Consider the following 25,299-nt stretch of genomic DNA (forward strand, 5'->3'; position numbering starts at 1 on the left):
TGGAAAGTCCATTTACATTAGACTGAACTAGTTTTCATCAACACTCTTTGGAACTGAATGAAATACATTGATGAGCCAAAACATTATGACCAAAATGCCAAATATGTTGTTGTTCCTTCAAGTGCTGCCAAAACAGCGCCGACCGTTAAAGTTGTCTTTGTTATCTGGCACCAAGTCATTAGAAGCAAATCCTTCAAGTCCTGTAAGTTGTGAGGTGGAGCCGATGTGGATCTGACTTGTTGGTCCAACACACCCCACCAATGCTCAATCGGATTGAGATCTGGGGAATTTGGAGGCCAGGGCAACACCTTGAACTCTTTATCATGTTCCTCAAACCATTCCCAAACAATGTCTGCAGTGTGGCTAGGCCACTGCCATCAGGGAATACCATTGCTATGAATGGATGTTCATGGTATGCAATGATGTTTAGGCAGGTGGCACGTGTCAAATTGATGTCCACATGAATGGCTGGACCCAGGGTTTCCCAACAGAACACTGCCCAGACCACTCCCTCCACAGGCTTGTCATCTTCCCACAGTGCATCCTGGTGCCATCACTTCTCCAAGTACAAGGCCATCCATGTGATGTAAAAGAAAACAGGACTCATCAAATTGTCCCTGTACCGAAGCAAGCCAAAATCACTTGCTTAAATGACTGGCGCCCTGTTGCTCTGACTCCCATCATCAGCAAATGCTTTGAGAGGCTAATCAGAGATCACATCTGCTCTGTGCTGCCCACGTCTTTGGACCCATTGCAGATTGCCTACCGCAACAACTGATGATGCCATTGCATCTACAATAAAACTGCTCTCTCCCATCTGGAAAAAAGGAACACAAATGTGAGAAGGCTGTTTGTAGACTACAGCTCAGCATTCAACACCATAGTGCCCTCCAAGCTTGATGAGAAACTCCGGGCTCTAGGCTTAAACAACTCGCTGTGCAGCTGGATCCTGGATTTCCTGTCAGGCAGACGTTAGGTGGTTAGAATGGGCAGCAACATCTCATCACTGACCCTCAACACTGGAGCCCCTCAGGGCTGTGTTCTCAGCCCACTCCTGTATTCCCTGTACACGCATGACTGTGTGGCAACACATAGCTCCAATGCCATCATTAAGGTCTGATCACTGACAATGATGAAACAGAAAGACAAATGAGAAACACTGAGTGAAATATCGCAATATATCGTAGATTTGAATAGCAATACACCAAAAATAAAGAATCACAATAATATCGTACGGTGACCTATATATTGATATTATATCGTATCGCCAGGTACCTTTTGATTCCCACCCCTAATTTCCACTTCGGAGGTGGTTTGAGATGTATTCCAGATTTAACTCGGTCAAGCTACATATGTAAACTTTACTCTGCCCAAACAGCGGTAGGTCAGCCAAGGGAAATTGCGAAACATACCAACTGTTAACCAAGTATTTGCACAAGGCTTGTGTCATGCAATAAATAATTACAAATTAAGAAATCGATGCACGTTGTAGGAGAGAATTAACTTTTTGCCTTTTAAATTCGCTTCCCGAATTAGCATTATCACAAAATTGAACCGTTTTATTTGCATGTAGCATGTGAATTAAAGATCGATTTATATCAATTTGGCAGAGACAAGTTTAAATGGCCAAGGTGTAAATAAAATACACTTATTCAATCAGATTGCAATCCGATCAGTTAGAAACGCATGAAGTGGCCAAGTGTATATACCCCCTGAACATATATACAACTTTATTTAAACCACTGGCATGAAGAAGCTGGAGTCTGTGGTTGCACTGGTATACTGTTCAACATTTACTGAACCGTCTTTTGAAGCGTTTCTATTTTCAATTTACTATTTACTTAATATTTGAGAATATAAACTGGCTGAATCTTTTGACTTTATCATTTTACACACATTTGTTAACAGTCAGGTATGTTTCTTGGCTGGAAATCAATGAAGCTGGACAATGTGTTTTCAAAGCAAAGCACACCAAACAATGTCTAGCTAAAAATAAATTCACAAGCCAAATCTCCAGGGCATTTTGCCATGCTTCTGGGAATGCACAGCCATATGCTATACTTCTCATCCCCAATGTCTTCTCCAGCACCCTGTCACATGACACAAAGCTCATTAGCCAATACACTCTGGGAGATCCACACAGCAGGGACTCGGAAGGGAAAACAATAATGCTAAAAGGTCAATTGCTGATGTCAGAGAGTGACAAGAATATACTGCCAAGAGTAAACATGTGAATGATGGAACAAAATTGGCCTGAGTCTATGGTTTAATCTACATAGTTATTTAAATAAGCTCATTAAACAGATATCCCTGCTACAAAATCCAGCATTGGTCATGGTCAACTCTACCAGGCTTCTTAATTAGCTAAACCAGCTTCACCTAAAAGACCATGCTGGTCTACCAAATTCCCCTTCAACTTCAGTCTGAGATTATATAAAGAGACAGAAGCAATTGAGACAGCCTAAATATAAAGAACAACTGTGGCGAATTCTCCAAGTTTGAACATCCTATCTACCAACAACCAAGAAAAACTGTGTCCAGGTGTACCTAGGAGAATTAGTGCTGTTTTAAAAGCAAAGGTGGTCACACCGAGTATTGATTTTGCTTTTTTATGTTTATTGGACTTTTTATGACATTAAGTGATGGATGAAAACTATTTATGTCATTATTTTTGAAGACATCCTCTCTATGCAACATTTTTCACAAGTGCTTAAAACTTTTGCACAGTACTGTATATTATATATACACACACACCCGATCAGCCGCAACATTAAAACCACCTGCCTAATATTGTGTAGGTCCACCTCATGCTGCCAAAACAATGCCAACCCGCATTTCAGAATAGCATTGTGATATGATATTCTTCTCACCACAATTGTACAGAGCGGTTATCTGAGTTACGGTAGTAGACTTTGTCAGTTCGAACCAGTCTGGCCATTCTCTGTTGACCTCTCACATTAACAAGGCATTTCCATCCACAGAACTGCCGCTCACTGGATGTTTTTTGTTTTTGGCACCATTCAGAGTAAATTCTAGAAAGTGTTGTGTGTAAAAATCCCAGGAGATCAGCAGTTACAGAAATACTCAAACCAGCCTATCTAGCACCAAATGTAAGCGCAGCGTAGTTCTAGCGGGAAGACTAGCAGCTGTACATCATCACACCATTAGCGGGGTAACTCCCAGCCAATCACATGTAAGCCACTGCTATATAAGTCTGCTCACAATCTATCACATTGCTGTTTCAGTGTGCTAACACGGCATCCTCCACCACCCCACCACCACCAGTTGAGTCCTGTCCCGCACGGGGGTAGGCTCCTCGCTCTTGCATCAGATATCTCCGGCAGGATATGAAGGTTCTGAGTACTAATTATTCAGACCACCAGACGGGCTTACGCCAAAGAGAGACATTACTAATCGGTTTTATATTCATCAAATAAATGTCATCTAAAATTTAAATCAAGTCTTCGAGTCTTCAATGCAATTATCTAATCAACCAATTGTTTGGCAGCAGTGCAGTGCATAAAATCATGCAGATATGGGTCAGGAGCTTCAGTTAATGTTCACATCAACCATCAGAATGGCACCATCGATTATGCCACAGTCCAAATCACTGAGATCACATTTTTCCTGGTTCTGGTTCAAACTGACAATATCTACGATAACTCAGATAACCACTCTCTACAATTGTGGTGAGAAGAATATCATATCACAATGCTATTCTGAGATGCGAGTTGGCGCTGTTTTGGCGGCATTAGGGGGACCTACGCAATATTATGCAGGTAGTTTTAATGTTGTGGCTGATCTGTGTATATACTGTATATATACATGTGTATATACATACATACATACATACAATAAATACATGTATAAAAAATATACATACTTATATATTTATAGAAGAAATAATCATGAAGTTGAAAAAATGTCCATGTTTAATGTCAGCAACCCAAAGACAGACATCCTCTATTTCTTTCTGAGATTTTACATTTGTGACCACTCTCAAAGGTCTGATATGTCCATTATTTCATTTTTGTCATCTCACATAAAATTATGTGTGTGTGTGTGTGTAGCGAGAAGCAAAATGTCCCACAACCATCTCTTTGCTCTTATCATGTTAAACTGATAACTTATTAGCCTGTCACACTGTAACCTTGTGCAGAGGAAGTAGATATTGGATAAAGAAACAGAAAGTGGTTATACATTATTCTATTAGCTTTAGTAACAAGAGTTAGTGACAATTCACCACTTTTGACAATAAAAGCGTAACTGAAAATTGGACAACCTAACACTTTGGTTCGGATGGCTTCAATGTTTTGTTTCAGCTGTGAGGGAAACTACACAACAATAACAACAGGAGAGTCGGCCAGCAGAACTTAACCTAGAATTGCAAATGAGATTACACTGTGTCTTACATAACATGTGTGACAAGGCTGTTAAAGCCCTGATTTAGGATACTATACTAGAACCTGAGCAATAACATCTGTTACTGAAGAAAACAAAATCTAATAAGATGAGAACATATATCAAATCACTTGGCAAATTTAAATCTAAGACTGCAGCTTCTCTCTGATGCTGACATAACCATACAAAGAACATCTAACGCACAGGAAATTAAAACTGCACCAATAGAACATCCTAGTTAGAGGGGTGTATTTCACGAGAACGCTGCCCATAATGACACTCAAACTATGAGAACAATGTTTGGGGGCAACCACAGGTTTTTAATGTTAGTTTGAGCTACTGCAAGTTTATATCAGGGGGAAGAGTCACTTTGTTTATACCGTTTATACATTAACATTGGTTTCGCCAATGCACACAGTTCTGAGCATGATCTATGACTTAACACCCTTAGACCTTAACACAGCACTCAAGTATTCATGCCAAGATCTTCAATTTCCCTATAACAAAAGTAGACACAGCATGTTGTCTCTATAAACAAGAAAAGACTGTTGAGGATTGTAAAATAAATCTAGTTCAAAAAGGTCCAAATTTGCCAGTCTTCAATCTTTGAACTTTAGTGACCTGATCCAAGTCACCTTTTTATAAGCTTACCTAGAAAGAGCGCAGATATTAAGCAACATAATCACATGGGAAGTCTGCATATTGTTTAGAGGGATCTGATACCCTAGAATCGGCTCCAGTGTGTTTACCTTCCCTTGTGGCACAACCGTGCTGAATACAAGCATGTTGCATCAGCAGCGTGGGAGACCCGGTTCGAATCTCGCGTTGAAACCAGTAAGTAATCACGTTTGCATAATCAGAGACGAGTGGGATTCTGAAGTTAAATTTTTCCAGCTAACATTACATTTTCACTCCACTGATGATAGGTTTAGTTTTTGGGTTTGGGTTGGGGGGTACAGTTTATAAAACAAGCATTCCTTCTTACTGCCTGTACAGCTGAAAACAACTCGTTTCACAACCCGCTTTTGGCGCCCCTCTGTGGACATTAAACCCAAAAATGGAGCTCACATGTGCCCATATACCCAAAAAGTTCTCACGTGCCCATACGTTGAACAACACTCACCGCTTTGGGCACTGGGAGCAGTGTTTTGCATTTCAGTAAGAATAGACTGATTTTAGCTAAAGAGAAGTCCACCTACTGTTTATGATTTCCATATGAATAGTCTGCATTAAAGAGAAAGTTCACCCAAAAATGAAAATACTCTCATCATTTCCTCACCCTCATGCCATCCCTGTGTTTGACTTTCTTTATTCTGCTGAACACAAACTAAGATTTTTAGAAGAATATCTCAGCTCTGTTGGTCATACTATGCAAGTAAATGGTGGGCAGAACTCTGAAGGCCCAAATATCACATAAAGGCAACAATTAAGTAATCCAAATGACTCCAATGGTTTAATCAATGTCTTATGAAGCGATCCAATCAGATTTGGGTGAGAACAAACCAAAATAAAACTTGTATATCTTGCCATTGCAGTCTCTAGGCATGATCATGATTTCAAGCTTGATTACACTTCGTAGTTCTTGACGCATGCCCAGAGCACTAGATGGCGCTATAAGAAGTGTAATCGAGCTTAAAATCAAGATCGCCAAGGACACTGCTGTCAAGATTTATAGTGAAAAAGGAAATACATTTTGGTCTGTTCTCACCCAAAACAGATTGGACATCTGGGATGACATGAGGGTGAGTAAATCATGAGAACATTTTCATTTTCGGGTGAACTGTTCCTATAACACTCAGCTCCAGTCACTGTTGCAAGAGTGTGCAACCAGTAGATGGGCCCAAGTAGAATGTGTGAAATGGATGTGAAGCCTCAATTGAAAGCTCATCTGCGTTATTTAAATGTTTCTGATCTAGTGCTGTTACCTCATCCCAGTTATTGTTGTACTGTATGTTTCCTGTCCATTTGTTGTTTCGGTCAGCTTTCGTATTTTTCTTCTCCCAGTCAAAGTAGCTCTAACCAGGGTTGGGAGGGTTACTTTTGAAATGTATTCCACTACAGATTACATGCTGTAAAATGTAATTTGTAACATATTCCGTAGATTACTAGAGGTCAGTAACGTATTCTAAATACTTTGGGTTACTTCTTCAGCACTGGTAGATTTTTTCACTTGTTTTGAATAAAATCCCTTCCAGTACAGTAAGACAAAATACACATGTTAAAAATACATTCTCTGAAAAACATAAATATCTTATGCAGCGTTGTTTTTACCACAAGATTAATCAAACGGATCTTGTTTTAAGGATTTTTTGATATTTTTACAGGAAAACAATAAAAGAATTATTATCAAGAATATGATTTTTGCCCTAATATCAAAAGGTCTTACTAGAAAAAAAGAAATTATGATCCAAAGTGAATTTTCTTGATAAAACAATATGATCGTGTCTGGTAACATGTGCATGTAAAATGGCAAGAAATAGAATTTTAGCTTAGCGTAAAGCTAACAATTTACACAAGGTTTATTTCTATTTCTTCTGCTCCAAACTTACTTCAAACGTACTTCTCAGTCTGCTCGTATGAATGTAACACATCATAAGAAAGTGTTTCACCGCTGTTCAAATGCACTGTGGATCATTTATATGTATAAATGTTTTCCATCTGAAAGGACTAAATATTAAATTAAATAAATGACAATAAAATGCAAAGTAATCTCTTCAGTAATCAAAATACTTTTTGAATGTAACTATATTCTAATTACCAATGATTTAAACTGTAACTGTAGTGGAATACAGTTACTTATATTTTGTATTTTAAATACGTAATCCCGTTACATGTATTCCGTTACTCCCCAAACCTGGCTCTAACCCACACCTCATATCTTGTTTCATTAATTGGATGCCAGGTTTGCCAACTCCTGACTCCAATTAGCTTTTGTTGACATCATTAGCCTAGGGGTTCACATAATTTTTCCAACTTACACCGTGATACAATACAATACAACATTTTGTGTGTTATTAGTTAAAACAGATTGTGTTTGTTCATTATTGTAACTATTGTAACTTTAAGACAAATGTATCCATAATGCAGGTAATTCCAAAGGGTTCACATACTTTTTCTTGCCACAGTAAGTTAGCACAACTAGAAAACCTTTACACAAATATACACATACACAAATGTATCAGTTCAACTTTATTTACTTAAAAAGGTATGTCACACAAATATGATTTATCAACTAATAGGATGTTGTTTAGAATTAACATTAATATAATTGTTTTAATTTAATGGACTGTCTTTAATAATGACTGTGGTCAGTTTGAGTTAGTAGTATAATTAAAACCTTAATTTTATGCATTTTTCAACCAAAAAAGTTAAAGGAACTCATAATTATGTATTTACTTTGTATATCCCTCTACATTCACCTTATAGTTGATATTTTGTGTTGCACACATTAGTAAAAATGAAATAAAACTGAATATTTTATAAATATGTGCATTTTTGAGTAGAAGCAATTTCTCTTCATACGTTTTGGTTGTTGAGCCAGCAACTATTTTTTGTATTTTTTATTAATATAATTTTTTTGCCGTGTACAGTAAAGAAAGCTAAAGAAAATTTTAATAATAATATATAATAAACTAAAATACAAGCCTATTAAAATTAAGTGTAATTTGTATTACCGTGACCATTTTGATGCAAAGTGCATTCAATTGTAGCCCATTTATTAAAGTTAAACGTTAACTATAAGCATAGACATAGAGGCATAGACGGAGTGGTGGTGGCGTAGTGGGCTAAGCGCATAACTTGTAATCAGAAGGTTGCTGGTTCGATCCCCACAGCCACCACCATTGTGTCCTTGAGCAAGGCACTTAACTCCAGGTTGCTCCGGGAGGATTGTCCCTGTAATAAGGGCTCTGTAAGTCACTTTGGATAAAAGCGTCTGCCAAATGGATAAATGTAAATGTAAATGCATAGAGACATAGAGGTTAAGTAAGAGAAAGATGAATAATAATAGGATGCAAGGCTGTCAAACATAACACTAAGGATCAACAAACACTCTGTTGACAACAACTACACACCCCGCCCCCTCAACACACACACACAGTGCAAGCATTATCTCTCAAGGTCATTTATTTGATTACCATTTAAACTACTTGTCACATGGACTGTGTAAACTAACAACAATACTGCTTGACAGCTCAGTACGGTCTGTGTCTCAAAACCTAGTGAGCTGCCTACCTAGACATAATAATTGGCATCAATGTAGTCTAGGTAGACAGCACACTATGTTTTCAAACACAGCCAGAGGATGCACAGAGTAGCCTAGTGAGCCTACCTGGACAGCATTTCTGGCATCATTGCCCTGCTAACTCAAAACACAGCATGAACATTGCCCTGCTAACTCAAAACACAGCATGATGACCAAATCATGACGTTCGGGTAAGCGTCTCACATTGTTTTGAGACTCTTTCATTGAATACAAAGAGTAGACTGGCCTAGAGAGCTACCTACTGTACCTAGACAGCATTGTAAGCATCACAGTAAGCTCAGCTTACTCAGAATACACATAAGATGCCCATAAATGCTGTCTAGGTTGGCAGCTCACTAGATTTTGTGACTTTGCTACTGAACGCAAACAGTAGACTAGTGAGCTGCCAACTTAAACAGCATTTATGAGCATCAGTATAGTGAGCTCATTGCTCAACTGAGTTTGCACGCGCCTATGACGCCCAAATAAGCTGCACGCACATGCCATGCCAAAACATGCAGCCTATGCAGGGAGCTTACTAGAGTTTGCGACGCAGCCCGTACGTTCACAGTGTCTTGAGTATGAGAGTGTGGTAAAAGTGAGCAGAGAGTTACCTTTGCAGAAGAGGGACTTGGGCGAATCGAGGTCGATATCCGCGCTAAACAGCGACGTGAAATCAGAGGGCATCGCAATGCCTCCGATTCGCAGAGGAAATTAAAAGGACTTGATCCTCAAACGCCGATTCTAACAAACTGCCATCGTTCGGTTCAAAAATGGAAAAACAAAATGAAGAAAATTGTATCAAACTAATTTCCAGTAAAAAGAGAGAATGACATTTTTGTTTATGCTGAATAAAGGGTCGGAGTCTTTCAGCGCTCTTCGTAGTGTGTGTGTACATGGTCAGCCAGCACGACTCTGTTTACGGCCCCGCCCCCTCCATGCGTCATCAGGACAAAAACAAAACATTGGACACACACTGGTCATATGATTACATTGATGAACTTGAAATAGTCATTAAAGGTGCACTCAAGTAGTTTTTTCCTCATTCAAAAAATTGATAAATAAACGACTAAAAAATGAATAGTTATTTTAAACAAATATGATATATATTTTTGTTGTATTGCTGTATTGTGACAATACAATATTTTTTATGGGCCTGTAGCCCATGCAACAAGGCTTTTTACCCCAAATACTATCCTTTCACTTATTGAAAACCTTTGATTTAATTGCCTTGAACAAAACTGAAAATAACAAATGTGTATTTTGTCTCAAAATAAACGTGATAATTTCAAGGATTTTCATTAGCTACATACATTTGCAACATTTAAAATAATATTCATAGATCAAATTTCCTCAAAATCAAACTTTAGACATTACACGCAATGATTTCGTGGATCAGGCCTATTTTCCAGTGCATATATAGTGACAAACAAGTGTTTAGGAATTTGCTGTTGTAGTTTTTGTTGTTAATTTAGTGTTTTGGGAGAAAATAAAATCAAACGTGTATTTTACCCCAGGGGGCATTTAGCCCTGTTATAACATATATACATGTATCTTTACATCTCTAACATAAAAACAGATAGCCTAAGCAATCTAAATAAAATGTTGATTTTAATCAAAGAACATAGTGATTCCTTGTAAAGTCAACGCTGCACAGAAACTTCAGCTGTAACAGGGGAAATAGTCCCATCTAGTGTCTAAAACGAGCACTACATCACAGGCAAATAAATGAAAATGTCCATGCATTTGTAGATCATATCAGCAAATCATGTTTGCGACTGTAAACTGAAAAGAATAGGAAAAAGTCCCAAAACTATGCAAAGATCTTATGTATTTAGAGACCAAAAGGTATAGAATAAAATATGTTTTCATATTTATCTATTAACACGCAATATGAATAGAATCTTAATAACGTAGCGTTAAAGGAATAGTTCAACCCAAAAGGAAAATTCTAGCATTGTTTACTCACCCTCATGCCATACCAGGTCAGATGTGTATGAAATTCTTTCATCTGCAAAACACAAATTAAAATGTTGTGAATGGGTGCCAAATTTAAAGCTCTATTTTAAGATTTATTTTTTAAAGCTCCAAAACCCACATAATGGCAACGTAAATGTACTCCAGACAACTCTTGTGGTTAAATCCATGTCTTCAGAATAGAAACGATAGGTGTAGGTGAGAAACAGATCAATATTTAAGTCCTTTAAATTCTTCTTCCTGCTCAGTCCACTTTTCACATTCTCCTTCTTCTGTTTTTGGTGATTCACATTCTTCATGCATATCATAACCTACTGGGCAGTGAGGGCAATTTTAGGACTTAAATATTGCTCTGTTTCTCACCCACACCTATCACACCACCTCAAAAGATATTAGTTTAACCACTGCAGTCTTATTGCTTACTTTTATCCTCCTTTATGTGGATTTTGGGGCTTCAAAATTTTGGCACCCATTCACTTCCATTATGAGGATCTTCAGAGCAGAAATATTCTTCTACAAATCTTAATTTATATACTGCAGAAGAAAGAAAATCATACGCATCTGGGATGCCAGGAGGGTGAGTAAATCAGGAGAGAATTTTCATTTTTGGGTAAACTGTCCCTTTAAGTTTGGTAGCGTGTAATACACTTCCAGTCCAGGTGGCGCTCGTGTGCGCGCTCTGCTGAAGCACCGCTACATCTGAAACCCACGAAGCAGAAACGGAACAATCACTGAAGCATCCATTCAACTGGCGTGCTGGACAACACAACACGATTGATTTGTGAATAAACATTCCGATATACTGAGCGAAAATGCCGGAGTTAGCGGTAGAAAAGGTCGTCGTTCATCCCTTGGTGCTTTTGAGCGTTGTGGATCATTTTAACAGGTGAATATGAGTGTTGTGATGGTGCTTCGGTAAATTTGTTAACTCACTGTCATTATGTGTCAATGGAACTAGCCGCTACGAGCTAAAGGCCTCACATTGTCAATAAAACACTAATTGAATCATTTAAATAGCTACTGTATGACATAATAAATAAATAAATAAATATGTTAGATCCAGCCTAATAATATTTAAGTCAGTGTAATAAAAGTAGTTTAACTGTAGAAGAGCAGATATCTAACTGGCTAGTCATTTATGATCAGTAACAGTATTTTCATATATCAACAGTATATTCGTGTATACAAATAGACGTTTAGTTCATTTTAGTTTTAAATAGGGCTACGAAATTGTGTGTGTATCGCGATCCGACCATGAAAATTCAGTGCATCGATTAGATAATTAATTTAGGCTAATTGTACATTATAACTGCTATAATAATGCCCAATAGCACATCTGTATTTCTTATCCAAGGACAATTCCTTGAGATTTTCACTTGTAAAATTGTTATGAGTCCTACTAAATACCAAAATAGCACCAGTAGTGGTATATTAAATATGCATAAATAATACACGTAGTGGCTCAGCGGTTGAAGCTCTGGATTACTGACCAGAAGGATGGGGGTTCAAGCCCCATAGATAGAACACTGCCAAGATGTCACTATTGGGCCCTTGAGCAAGGCCCTTGACCCTGTCTGCTTTAGGGGTGCCGTATCATGGCTTGCCTTGCACTCTGACCCCAGCTTAGCTTGGATATGTGAGAAAAATAATTTTACTGTATAGGTGCAAATGTATAATGTGTGACAAAAATTAAGGCTGCTGCTTCTTACTGATCTGACAAAGCTGCTATATTCCAAGAGCCAATATATTAGCTGTATGTGATAATATATATTGAAGAACAGACTTCTATTTGTCTCTTTGTTCGCAAACCACCTGTTGCCTGTGTTTTCGTCTTGTAGGATCGGAAAAGTTGGAAGCCAGAAGCGAGTTGTGGGTGTTCTCTTGGGCTCATGGCAGAAGAAAGTGCTTGATGTATCCAACAGCTTCGCTGGTATCTTTGTAGCTGTTATTACAGACTGCACTCAATGCATTTTGAAATGTCCAGTAAGTAATGCTTTAATCTTGTGACAGTGCCTTTTGATGAGGATGACAAGGACGATTCAGTGTGGTTCCTCGACCACGACTACCTGGAAAATATGTATGGCATGTTTAAGAAAGTCAATGGTAAGATCACTTACAATATGCATGCAAAGAATCAATATTACATTTTACTTACTTGTTATGCTGTGTTGAGTCTGCAAAAAATCTGCTAATGTTTGTATTACTTTCAATTTCAGCAAGGGAGCGAATAGTTGGGTGGTACCACACAGGCCCAAAACTGCACAAGAATGATATTGCCATAAATGAACTCATGAAACAGTACTGCTCTAATTCGGTTTGTAATTTTGTTAATTTAGCTTACTTTGCATTTTGGACACCAAATGTACATGGCTAAATCTCACTACAACGTGTCTGGGTCAAATTTAACCCCAAAATCAATATATATTTTTTTAATTTTCTTTACGCAAAATTGTTTTTTATTTTTTTTTATTTTGTGATTAAACGTGATCCAGAAATGTTTTTGAAAGGTTCTGTGAGATTCACCCACCATGCATGAAAAATACATACTTGTGTTCTTATTTAAATCCATTATGTTTCCCAAAGGTTTTAGTCATTATTGATGTGAAACCCAAAGACCTGGGGTTGCCAACTGAAGCTTATATCTCTGTGGAGGAAGTGCATGATGTGAGTATTTTTCCAGCTTTATTATATATTTATTTCTTTGATAAAACATTTCTGTAACATTTTACAATAAGCTTCCATTAGTTAACAACATCAGTCAACATGAACTAACAATGAAAATGTATTAATCTTGATTAATGTTAATTTATACCCATGTAATCCCAGTCCTGAAAAAGTTGGGATGGTATGCAAAATGCCAATAAAACAAAAAGGAGTGATTTAGGAGGACTGTATTGAAAGCACTACAAAACATTATTTGATGTTTTACTTTGTACTTTTTTTTTGGTTTGTTTGCTTAATAAACATATACGTTGCAAATCACATTTTTGCACATGCTCCAAAAATGTTGGGACAGTTGAGGCAGGATGGGTGGTTTTGAGGATATGAATGATCGTGGAGGACTTAAGATATGTGGGAACAACACATTGGTTGAGGGAGAGGTTAAAAATGGTCATGAAGACTGGTGCTAGGTAGTGTCAACTTTATATAGCAACGTTCTGAAACGACTAGTCTTCTTCCCCAGCCAAACCCGATGGTTCATACTCACGTTTTTCTGGTCTGTGCTGTAACCTCAAACTGAGAATAGAAGATATTCAATTCGTTGACTAGGGAGGTACTGCCATTGTTTCTATTGGGGGCTTGGGTTTGTAGTCTGTAACAGTGAGTATTTTAATGTTTACAGATTGGCCTCATTCACTTCTATAGTAAGTGCCTCACTGTAACCTAGATTTATTTATTTATTTATTTTTAAAGAAAAGGAGGGAGAAGACTATTCTTTTTGTGGTAATCAACATAATGACACCTGGCCCATAAAGACACCGGCTTTTGGACCTGATGCTGATAACAGCTTGGATGGTCATTCTCATTTTTGGCCCAGAGAACACAACATGTTTCTTCCAAAAACTGTTTAAAATGTAAACCCGTCGGACAAAAAAACAAAGTTCCACTGTTCTACTTTGCATCTCAGATGAGATCGAGCCCAGAGAAGTCGGCTGTGCTTCTGGACAGTGTTGATGTACAGCTTCTGCTTTGCATAGTAGAGTCTTAACTTGCATCTTTGGATGCACCAGCCAATGGTGTTGACTAACAAAGGTTTACCGAAGTAGTCCTCATCCCATGATCCATTACAGATTAATTACAGTTTTTAAGACAGTGATGTCGTTGTGCACTATAGAGGGTAAAAGTCCTTCCAATTTGTCTTTGGAGAACAGTGTTCTCAAAGCATTGGATTATTTGGTGATGCATCTGTTGGCAAATTGGCAAAATGCGACACATCCTTGCTCTTGAGGACTTTTAGGTTTCTTGTATACTATAACACAATTGTCTCATCTGTTTCACATGGCGTATTTCACGTCACCTTGTGATTGTCCTACTGGTATTTAGTAGGACTATCACAAGATTAACGAATGTGGTAAAAATATATTGTTCATTGTTAGTTCATGATACCTAATGCATTATCTAAAGTTAACAAATTGGAACCTTATTGTAAAGTGTCACCAATATTTCTTATTCCTCTTGTGCCAATTGATGACACTTTATTTTTTAATTTGCTGAAGGATGGAACTCCCACATCTAAGACATTTGAACATGTGACCAGTGAGATTGGAGCTGAGGAGGCAGAGGAAGTGGGTGTGGAGCATTTGTTAAGGTAAAATCATTTGATTGAAACTAGATTAGAATGTCTGTAAAGATTGTTGTTCAGTTATTCTCATTATGATTGATGCAGGGATATCAAGGACACAACAGTTGGCACCTTGTCGCAACGCATCACCAATCAGGTGCATGGCCTTAAAGGGCTCAACTCAAAGCTGTTGGATATCAAGAGCTATCTGGAGAAGGTTGCAACAGACAAGCTGCCCATCAATCACCAGATCATTTATCAGCTACAGGATGTCTTCAATCTGCTGCCTGATGTCAACCTGCAGGAGTTTGTCAAGGCCTTTTACCTCAAAACCAATGACCAGATGCTTGTGGTCTACCTGGCCTCACTCATCCGCTCTGTCGTGGCTCTCCATAATCTCATCAATAACAAAATCGCTAATCGTGATGCCGAAAAGAAAGAGGGCCAGGAGAAAGATGACAGCAAGAAAGAGAAGAAGGAAGAGAAGGATAAAGATAAGGACAAAGACAAGGAGAAGGGAGATGCTACAGCCAAGAAAGATGACAAAAAGGAAAAGAAATGAAGCTGAACTAGCATGAACTTGGGCTTAAACAATCCTGGCTGAATAAGGGAGGAATTCTGCATTTCTTCTCTGTTTTTTGTAACAATCTGCAGGTTTAATTGGGCATTGTATCTGTCTTTTTTTTTATATAAAGGACTTATCATTGTCTGTATGGATTAAAAGAGAATAAGAAGATAAGTTAAAAGGTTTTTTCCTCGATGTTCCAGTCCTGAAGAAGGTTGATTTACCTATTTACTATCTAAATGATAGTAACCTTATTAGTCCATCAAATATAAAGACAGGTCAACAGTGTTACAGCAAAGCCCAACTGCAGCTGTCAGATTTACATGTAAGGAATTCCTTTTTATCAGTATAAAAAAACATTGTTAAAAAAGCTTGTAGTGGGTCGTTACATGTTTTTGTTCACTACGTGCTTAAAGCAAAGAGGTATAATTCAAGTTCACAAACAGCACATTTCTCTATTTGCCAAACATGTTTATTGTAGTGTTTATCTAAGAGTATTTTCTTCAATAGTTTTGCATTGAATGTTTTTAAGAAGAGGTTTCAAAAAATATTCTCAATCATCTGCTATATAATAAAATGGTAGTTTTCCTTTTCACTTGAGTTTTACATGTTAGAATGATAGTCAAGTTGAATAGAAATTTTAGAGTATTATCAAAGCTACTAAGGTCATTGTAGCAGTGTGATTCGCAAGTTATAAATGAGCGAAAATACAGAGATTTGGTTCTGACTAAGCAGATATGTGAAGACAAAGTGATACACAGCAGGATTAAGTCAGTTTCTCTATGAGATCGATGTGGTGCTTTCGGAAGGATGAGTTTCTTTGCCGTCTGCTTCTCTCTTCTTGCATTTGATTCCGAAAAGACTGAGGATCTTCATGAATATCAGGTTGACAATTTCCTCTTCCTCAGAAGGCTGCGGATCAGAAAGACTCTTTCAGTTATCAATGGTCTAAAAACTGTTGTTAATTTATATCTATTAAAGGAATGGTTCACCCAAAAATTAAAATTCTCTCAACAATTACTCACCCTCATGGCACCGAGATGTACAGTGAAAAAGGAGTTTCATTTTGGTCTGTTATTTCTTACCCAAAATTGATAGGATCACTACAGAAGACATGGATTTAACAACGGGATTCATATTGATGACCTTTATGCACTTTTAGGAGCTTCAACGTTTTGGTCACTATTCACTTGCAGTGTATGGACCTACAGAGCGGATTCATCGTTTGTGTTCTGCAGAAGAATTGAAGTCACACATCTGGGACAGCATGAGGTGCGAGGAAATGATGAGAGAATTAAAATTTTTAGGTGAAAGTTTCCTTTAACTGCGTGTAAAACCTGGCGATTCTGCTGTTCTTCACTGAAGGCCTCAAGGATGACGGAGACAAAGAGGGTCAGTATGACAAATGTAATGAAGACCACACAAGTGGTAACGATGAGAGCGGCAAGCACAGGATCAGAATCCACAACCTGTGGATGCAGCATGAAAACTATGTTTAAGTAAAAGTTTGCTGTGTTACTTTCCTAGTCTTGGCCTGCAAAAAAAAAATACATTTTACATACCTCATCGTAATTGAATATGCCAAGCTGCAAACTGAAGATTGTCAAAAAAGCTTCAGGGATAGTTTTGTATGAGTACAGCTTCCCTCCAAATATTAGATTGCACTATTAAAAAAAAAAAAGGGAAATTAATTGTTACATAAAAACAAGTTATTATGTGTTTACAGGTGTGCACTTAAAACGGACCTCCCCAAAGGCCTCTATCCTAAGTTTATTTCTGTCTACCTGTTGTGTTTGTTTTTTAAAACTAAGGGACTGATCTCAATTGTTAGGAATGACTACAAGTTATAATATTCTTGTAGGGCAATCAATTATTCAGAGACCAGTTTACCAAAATGTGTGTTCAATAGAGAGTTAATTTTGAGAAGTGTTCATCTATTGCCCCTTCTTTAACATCCAACAAACTTACAAAACTTTACACATTAGATAATAGTAAAATGGACACTGTTGACCCTTACAGTAAGCGCATAGGCCAAGAACACAATGAAGATAACCACAGTGAAGCTGGATAATTCGTTCCATGCCCGCTGCAGTGAGGAGGTGATGAGGCGTAGTTTGGGGTTGAGTCTCAACAAATGCCAGAGTTTTACACTGGCAAGCAGAACCAAGAATGCCATGAGATATCCCAGAGTAGCATCTGCTATGGCTGTGTCATTGAAACTGGGAAACCTGGTGGAGAGAAATAGCATTTTTCCATGCTCAAACATAAATGAAAAAATATTTCAGTCATTTACTCACCCTCATTACAAATCTTGACTTTCTTTCATGGAGCACAAAAGGAGAAATAAAATGTTTTTTTTTATACTAGTCACTCTTTTCCATGTAATTACAATAAATGGGTACGGCTGCTTTCAAGCTTAAAAAAAGGATGCAAATGTACCAAAATGTGCTACTGTAAGACTTCTGAAGTCCTATGGAAGATTTGTGTGAGAAATGGACCAAAATTAAATGGCATATTCTGGGTTCAATACAAGTTAAGTTTAATCGATAGCATTTGTGGCATAATGTTGATAAGCTCCTTTTCTTAAAAAACTAAAATACGTTAAAAAATTTAGTTTCTTTAAGACACTTACGATGGAAGCGGATGGGGCCAGTCCGTAAACATTAAAACACTCACTGTTTCAAAAGTATAGCCACAACATTAAAACCACCCTCTAATATCATGTAGGTCCCCCTTGTGCCACCAAAACAGCTTTGACCCATTTAGGCATGGACTCCACAGGACCTCTGAAGGTGTCCTGTGGTATCTGGCACCAAGACGTTAGCAGCAGATCCTTCAAGTCCTGTAAGTTGTGATGTGGGGCCTCCATGGATTGGACTTGTTGGTCCATCTCATCCCATAGATGCTCAATCGGATTGAGATCTGGGAAATTTGGAGGCCAAGTCAACACCTTGAACACTTTGTCATGTTCCTCAAACCATTCCTGAACCATTTTTGCAATGTGGCTGGTGCATTATCCTGCTGAAAGAGGCCACTGCCATCAGGGAATACCATTGCCATGAAGGGGCGTATGTGGTCTGCAACAATCTTTGGGTAGGTGGTACGTGTCAAAGTAACATCCACATGAATGCCAGGACCCAAAGTCTCCCAGCAGAACATTGCCCTGAGCATCACACTTCCTCCACCAGCCTGCCTTCTTCCCATTGTTCATCCTGCAACCCGGAATATTCCTTTAAGTCATTACTCACTCATCTTCCCCTTTTGTGGGTCAGAAAATTCTGATTCATGAATGAATCATTCAGACTGGTTTGTGAACTGGATCAAACGATTCGTTGAAAAGATCCAACTCAAAACAATGATATGCTCACAAAGCTTCTCTAACAAACACTCATGAACACACCAAGAGCTTGGCAGGTGTCCAGATTTTTAAGTTTCGGTCTCTAGCTGACACAAAGCTTTCACATGGCTTAAGAACACTTGAAATACAGCACACAAGTCATATAGTATGTACCACTTCTATGGGGCTTTTTGACATTTTGGAGCTTGTCAGTCCCAGTCATCGTTCACTTTCATTATATGGAAAAGTGTGGACAGGATACTCTTCAAATATTCACCGTTCGTGTTCCATGGAAGAAAGTAAGAAAGGAGGGTGAGTAAATAATGACAGAAACAAACTATCCCATTGACTGTGCCTGATTTGGAGAAAGGTCTACTTACTGATCTTTGTTTTTCTGGTAGTATGCAATGTCCTTGTCTCCCTGCACTGTTCTCTTGATGAACACAGATAATGCACTCCAACTTAAAATGATAATGGCCAGGTCTAAAAGATTCCACATGTTTTTGAAATATGCCCATTTGTGCCGCTTCAACTGCTTAGCCTTTTTAAACAAAGATGTGCATGGTTTAATGGGAATGGAAAGGGTATAGCAATGTAAAGAATAAGTTCAATGAAACTATGCGATTCGAGTGCTGACCTGCAAAAACATATAGTAGATGATGAAGAGTAAATAAAAGACCTGGGAGGCCATGAGGAATGACTGAAAGCCACCCGTGGACTGATACAGACGGACACTCTGCACCACACTGCGAAACTCAAATGCACCTGTAAAATGTAAGGCAAAAGTTCTTTCTTTTTAAATGGAACAAGAAGGTTTTGTATGAATGGGAATGATTCAAAGTAAAAAAAATTCTCACCCACTGCAGTGCTCTCCAGTATCAGTGTAACAATGCAGAATAGGTTGACATTAGCATTGTAGACTGTAAACTCTGCAAAAACTGCCCTTGTGTACTTATCCAACCAGGTAGATTTCAATAAATATTGAAGCTTCCTGTTGGTTGGAGGAAAATATGTTTTAGGATAGTACGTATAAAATGCATAAAAGAATATAGAACATTTTCAAATATATCCTTAAATGTGAAGTGTGTCATTTTGTTTTCAATGTTAAAATGCTTTAAAGGGATAGTTTACCCAAAAATGAGAATATCTGTCATCACCCTTATGTCATCCCAGATGTGTATGACTTTCTTTCTTCAGCAGAACACAAACAAGGATTTTTAGAAAAATATCTCAGCTCTGTAGGTCCTCAAAATTCAAGTGAATTGTGATCAGACCATTTGTAGCGCCAAAAATCACATAAAGGAAACATAAAAGTAATCCATATGAATTCAGTGTTTAAACCCATATCTTCAGGAGTGATATAATAGGTGTGGGTGAGAAACAGAACAATATTTAAATCCTTTTTCACTCTAAATCTTCACTTTAACTTTTACTTTCAGTTGTGAAAGTGAAACTGAACAGGCACCACATGTGACTTTCAGATGTAAAAGTGAAATTCGAGATTTAGAGTAAAAAAGGACTTAAATATTGTTCTGTTTCTCACCCACATCTATTATGTCGCTTCTGAAGACATGGATTAAACCACTGGAGTTTTACGGATTACTTTTATGTTTCCGTTATGTGATTTTTGGTGCTACAAAGGTCTGATCAACATTCATTTGTATTGTATGGAACACCAGATCAGAGATATTCTTCTAAAAATCTTTGTTTGTGTTCTTCAGAAGAAAGAAAGTCATACACATCTGTAATGGCATGTTGTTCATTTTTGGGTGAACTATCCCTTTAACCAGTACGATATGCAGTCAACTAATTAATTTTTACAATTTCATCTGATTTGCCATCTTCCAGCTCAACCAGTGATGTAGGATTTGGGGTGGAACTACCTGTTCTTTAGTGGTGCAGAAATTATACACTTCACCTTTAATTCCTGGATTACAGCAAGCAGCAATATAACACCGGTGTTAATGCGATTCCTTACCTGCTTGCATTTTGTTGGTCAGAACCAAGGTCCACTGAATAGCCTCCTCCCCTATACAGAGCAATCATACCCCAGATGGGGTATGATCTAAGCTCAGACTGGCTTTGGTACTGCCAGGCTGTGATGATTTCCTCAGAGCCATTTACAAAACCAGATTGGTCCCAACCTGGACTGTATGAGCTCATGTCCTCATTTTCCCAAGAGTATGGGGCATTGCAGTCAGGAACCGAGTTCTGCATGGACTTTGCAATCTCACAAGAACCTGTTCTCACCCTAATCTGACGGAGACGAGCACTTCCAACAAGTTTTGAGTTTCCATCCGTTATAAAGCCTAAGAAGGTGAATATTAAACACATCCGTAAATAGTGTGAGGATTTAGCTCAATGGCTTGGAACTAAAGCTCTCGAGAACCTCCTGTGCACTGCTGACCTTCCTTTACTGTTCTTGTATAATCAAGCCAATCGAGTGCTAGTTGAGTAATTGAGTCAGTCTAGTACTAGCTGGGATGTACAAAATTAAGAAGATGAGAAGAAGATGTGATCCTTCAGGGTTGAAAAAAACATTCTTTAAAGGGGTCGATCAGACTGAACATGTTCTTGCACTCAAAAAGCAAGGCAGTGCAACAAATATAATAGAAATCAGGGATCTTGAGACACACTTTTAAAAGTTGACATTATTTTTTACCTATCACTGTGTCTAAAAACCATGACACTCCCGCACGAGATGCAGAAAAAGCAGCAAGACATGGCACAGTGGTCAAAAAGGTCCATCTAGTGCTTGTTTACATAGGAAAAGTATGGAAAAACAGCATGATCGGACACAAAAATGTGTTCGATGTGAATGGTCGATATGGCTACTTTGCACTGCCCCAACAAATGTAAACAAACACAAAAATCCAATGGTTGTTGGGCCTTGTTGGATAAGGCAACACACTCCTATGTTTATGCTTGAAAATTTATTTAATCATCCGCACTTGAACGGCATTTTCCTCCACTTGTAAAAATGTTCACCATTACAGAATACTTTGGAAATGTATTAAGTTAGGAAACTGACAACTTTTCAAACAAATACATTTTTTATTTGAAAACTCTGTTTTCAGTTTTCTAACATCATCGCTCTCCAAAGTATGCAGTAATGGAGAGCGTTTTCGAAACACTCCTTTTTCGAAAACTCCATGCTAGTGTGGATGAAAGGCTTAAACTACGGTAGCTAAATAACATTGCGTTTTCAAACGGAAACTTTGTGACACCAATCCGCTTAAGTTTGAAACAGCCCTTTTCATTTTTATACAGTCATTGCTTTGGAAAGAATACAGCTATATAGAGAAGGTGGAGGAAAACACCTTTCTATGAGAACCGTAAACTTAGCATAAATTAATGCATTTTCAAACAAAAATGTATTACATGTGGGTGTGGCTTCAGTGTGTTAACCCAGTAGATGTTTCCCAGAACTCTAATTCCAACAGTATGTTTGAAATGTTGGCATTTGTTTGGGGAGTGTAAACCAGCCTTTAAAGTAATATTCTGGGTTCAATACAAGTTAAGCTCAATTGACAGCATTTGTGGAATAATGTTGATTGCCTTATTTTGAACTTGTTCCTCCGTTTCTTTAAAAAAAGCAGAAATCTACGTTTCATTGAGGCACTTACATTTACATTTATGCATTTGGCAGACGCTTATATCCAAAACGACTTACAGAGCAATTATTACAGGGACAATCCCGCCGGAGCAACCTGGAGTTAAGTGTCTTGCTCAAGGACACAATGGTGGTGGTTGTGGGGCTCGAACCAGCATCCATCTGATTACCAGATTACCAGTTATGTGCTTAGACCACTACACCACCACCACTTATATTGGAAGTGAATGGAACCAATCATAAATTTACATTTACATTTATGCATTTGGCAGACGCTTTTATCCAAAGCAACTTACAGTGCACTTATTACAGGGACAATCCCCCCGGAACAACCTAGTGTTAAGTGTCTTGCTCAAGGACACAATGGTGGTGGCTGTGGGGATCAAACCAGCGACCTTCTGATTACCAGTTATGTGCTTTAACCCACTACGCTACCTCCACCACCATAAATGTTCAAATACACACAGTTTCAAAATTATATCCACACGAGGTAAACAATGTTAGTGTTAACAAGTTTTTTGGTGTGATAAATAACTTACTAACCTTTTCTGTTAAAAGTTATATCCAATTTGTTTAATTTGTTGCCGTGGCGATGCAATGCCATAAACCCTAAAACAATGGAATGTCGTTTTAAATTTATAGGACTAATAATGCACAAGATTGAACAGTTTAAAGTTTTAAGCTTCACATTTCTGCCTTTAAACCCTCCAAAACGTTGCCCTTTTAAATTCCATTGTAAGTGTCATACTGTAACCTCGATTTTTGCTTCTTTCTTTTTTCAAAGAAAGGGGTGGGGGGGGTGGAGGCAAGTAAAAAAATTGGTCGATTGAACTTAACTTGCATTGAACTTTGAATATTCCTTTTACGGGATCCGACAGAGAGTTCAAGACTTAATTTAACTAAGATATAAACTAAAGCAATGAATTGCAACATGTATTATGCAAGATACCTGGATATTGTGAACTAAAGAGGTTGCTAAGAAGTACAGAGTTTGCCCAGGTAAACACGTCACTTTGGCTCATACTCTCTCCTATCCCGTTGCTGAAGCTCTGCTGGATGTGCTGAGTGAAGTAGTACGCATTTGGATCTCGTTGACCATATGCAACTAAGAGCAGCATCCACAAGAACCCCAGAAAAACTGCAAAGGAAATACAGGTCTGTATACAAGCTCTTCTTTCACATTGTCACTGGCTAAAAGTGACCAGTTTATTTTTACTTACCTAGGATCTCCATGATGAGTGCCCTCGCTTTCTGTTGTTTAACCATGTTATTCCTCATCTTCTCAAGGTCAGTGGAAGGTGGGGGCTGATAGTAGCGGTGTGCACAATCCCTCTTAGCAAGTCGGACTCCATCGAGAGCATCTACAGAAGAGAGCATAATTGGATATAATAATATAAAAGGCTATCAAGAAATGGAGAGACACTGGCTAGTTATCCTGCTCATAATGTCAGTCACATGCTTGATTTACCTGTGCTAGTGGTTGTTTTCTTACATATCTTTTCCACAAGCTCTGCATCATCATAATTGACTTTTTTCACCAGCAGTGCAAAGAATATTGCAAAACAAATTACCTGTCAAATGAAAGCCATCATAGTCAGAGAGGAAATAACTCTGGGTAAAGATAATACAGATACACTACATGGACACCTGGAAGTATGTGTTCTCTTGAACACCACACCCATGTGCTTGCTGAGCATTTAATTTCAAAACAATGCATTCATATGGAGATTGGAAAAGGGCCCCATTCTACTAAAAAATGTTGTCTAAGGAGATTGTAGGGCTGTTTGCTTGATTTCTTTTTCTTTTTTGGTGAGTTGTGTGCGGCATCCACACACAACTCACCACGCGCCCCACCGAGAGCGAGAACCACATTATAGTGGCCACGAGGAGGTTACCCCATGTGCCTCAACCCTCCCTAGCAACCGGGTCAATTTGGTTGCTTAGGGGACCTGGCTGGAATCACTCAGCATGCCCTGGATTTGAACTTGCGACTCCAGGGATGGTAGTCAGCGTCTTTACTCAGGTCCCGTGCTTTTTGCTTGATTAACCCTAACCCTGACCCCAATCTAACCTAACCCTAACCGCATCTGTTAGAAATGGGTGTAGCAGAAATAGCCAAACATGGTAATTACACGGGTGTGTCAACATACTTTTGGCCGTTTAGTGTATATGGCTGTGTGACTGCAGCTTCTTACTTTTACAGGCTGGGTGAAGAAGAGACTCTCAGTGAAGGACATTGCAATGGAGATAATCCAGCTGATGGAACGATCCTTCCCATATTTTAGCCCATACAACATGGTAAAATACCCTGACACCACACTTGTGGTTAAAACAAGAAGCCAACCCACATACACAAACCACCAGGGAAGACCTCTCTTTCTGTCTTTTTTGGGGTTTGAGCTGCCAGTACGCAGCTCATTAATAGGTCTGGAGGAAAAATTACTTTCCAGCAGCTTCTTAATGCTCTGGACCTGCAGTAAAACCTGGCTGTAGCACCCAGGCCTAGAAAAGCCTGAAGGCCCCAGCAGCTTTACTTCTCCCGCCAAATTTTCCAGTTGTTTGTAGAGATGATGGATGTAGGTCCAGAATACAGAAGAGGCTTCGTTTTTGTGCATGAAGTGCTGTTCTTCGATGAGGTTCTGCAGCTCAGACAGTAAAGTGATGATGTCTGCATTTTCACAGTGTATCACTTTTTTGGGGACAGAGCATCTCATGGCATTTGCAAACAAGTATGTGATTCTCTGTATGTCCTAATAAAAAAATCAGGAAATATTTAAATGACAATTCATGCATTGTGATAATAAACACTAACAAACTGCACTAGAAAGTACAGTGGTACAGTATATGGCCATGTTTGTTTGGAACATTTTCAAGTAACAAG

General features: G+C 38.3%; 3 protein-coding genes across 6 annotated transcripts in view; 1 reads left to right on the plus strand and 2 right to left on the minus strand.

Moving 5' to 3' along the window:
* nfat5b (nuclear factor of activated T cells 5b) overlaps positions 1-9,541 on the minus strand; it is a 59,862-nt gene extending 50,321 nt beyond the window's left edge. For all 4 annotated transcript variants that reach the window (XM_052131118.1, XM_052131101.1, XM_052131110.1 and 1 more), the window contains exon 1: positions 9,259-9,541. In XM_052131118.1, the coding sequence (XP_051987078.1) occupies positions 9,259-9,331 (73 nt within the window). In that variant the 5' untranslated portion in view covers positions 9,332-9,541. The remainder of the gene's footprint in view (positions 1-9,258) is intronic.
* Positions 9,542-11,347: 1,806 nt separating this feature from the next.
* psmd7 (proteasome 26S subunit, non-ATPase 7) lies at positions 11,348-15,936 on the plus strand. The gene is made up of 7 exons (XM_052131237.1): positions 11,348-11,507; positions 12,460-12,551; positions 12,632-12,724; positions 12,838-12,935; positions 13,205-13,285; positions 14,839-14,930; positions 15,009-15,936. Exons 1-7 carry the CDS (start codon positions 11,434-11,436, stop codon positions 15,463-15,465), a joined length of 987 nt encoding a protein of 328 aa, XP_051987197.1. The 5' UTR covers positions 11,348-11,433; the 3' UTR covers positions 15,466-15,936.
* Positions 15,937-16,182: 246 nt separating this feature from the next.
* The window catches only part of pkd1l2b (polycystic kidney disease 1 like 2b), a 34,809-nt gene continuing 25,692 nt past the window's right edge, over positions 16,183-25,299 (minus strand). The window contains exons 23-34 of the mRNA XM_052129271.1: positions 24,614-25,168; positions 23,887-23,989; positions 23,639-23,779; positions 23,368-23,556; positions 20,784-21,114; positions 19,663-19,796; positions 19,443-19,570; positions 19,186-19,346; positions 17,486-17,696; positions 17,031-17,132; positions 16,806-16,937; positions 16,183-16,380 (exon numbers count right to left, since the gene is read on the minus strand). Coding sequence (XP_051985231.1) covers positions 16,249-16,380; positions 16,806-16,937; positions 17,031-17,132; positions 17,486-17,696; positions 19,186-19,346; positions 19,443-19,570; positions 19,663-19,796; positions 20,784-21,114; positions 23,368-23,556; positions 23,639-23,779; positions 23,887-23,989; positions 24,614-25,168 — 2,319 coding nt within the window. The 3' untranslated portion in view covers positions 16,183-16,248. The remainder of the gene's footprint in view (positions 16,381-16,805; positions 16,938-17,030; positions 17,133-17,485; positions 17,697-19,185; positions 19,347-19,442; positions 19,571-19,662; positions 19,797-20,783; positions 21,115-23,367; positions 23,557-23,638; positions 23,780-23,886; positions 23,990-24,613; positions 25,169-25,299) is intronic.

The sequence above is a fragment of the Xyrauchen texanus genome, chromosome 1 (genome assembly GCF_025860055.1).
Source record: "Xyrauchen texanus isolate HMW12.3.18 chromosome 1, RBS_HiC_50CHRs, whole genome shotgun sequence".
Taxonomy (NCBI): Eukaryota; Metazoa; Chordata; class Actinopteri; order Cypriniformes; family Catostomidae; genus Xyrauchen; species Xyrauchen texanus.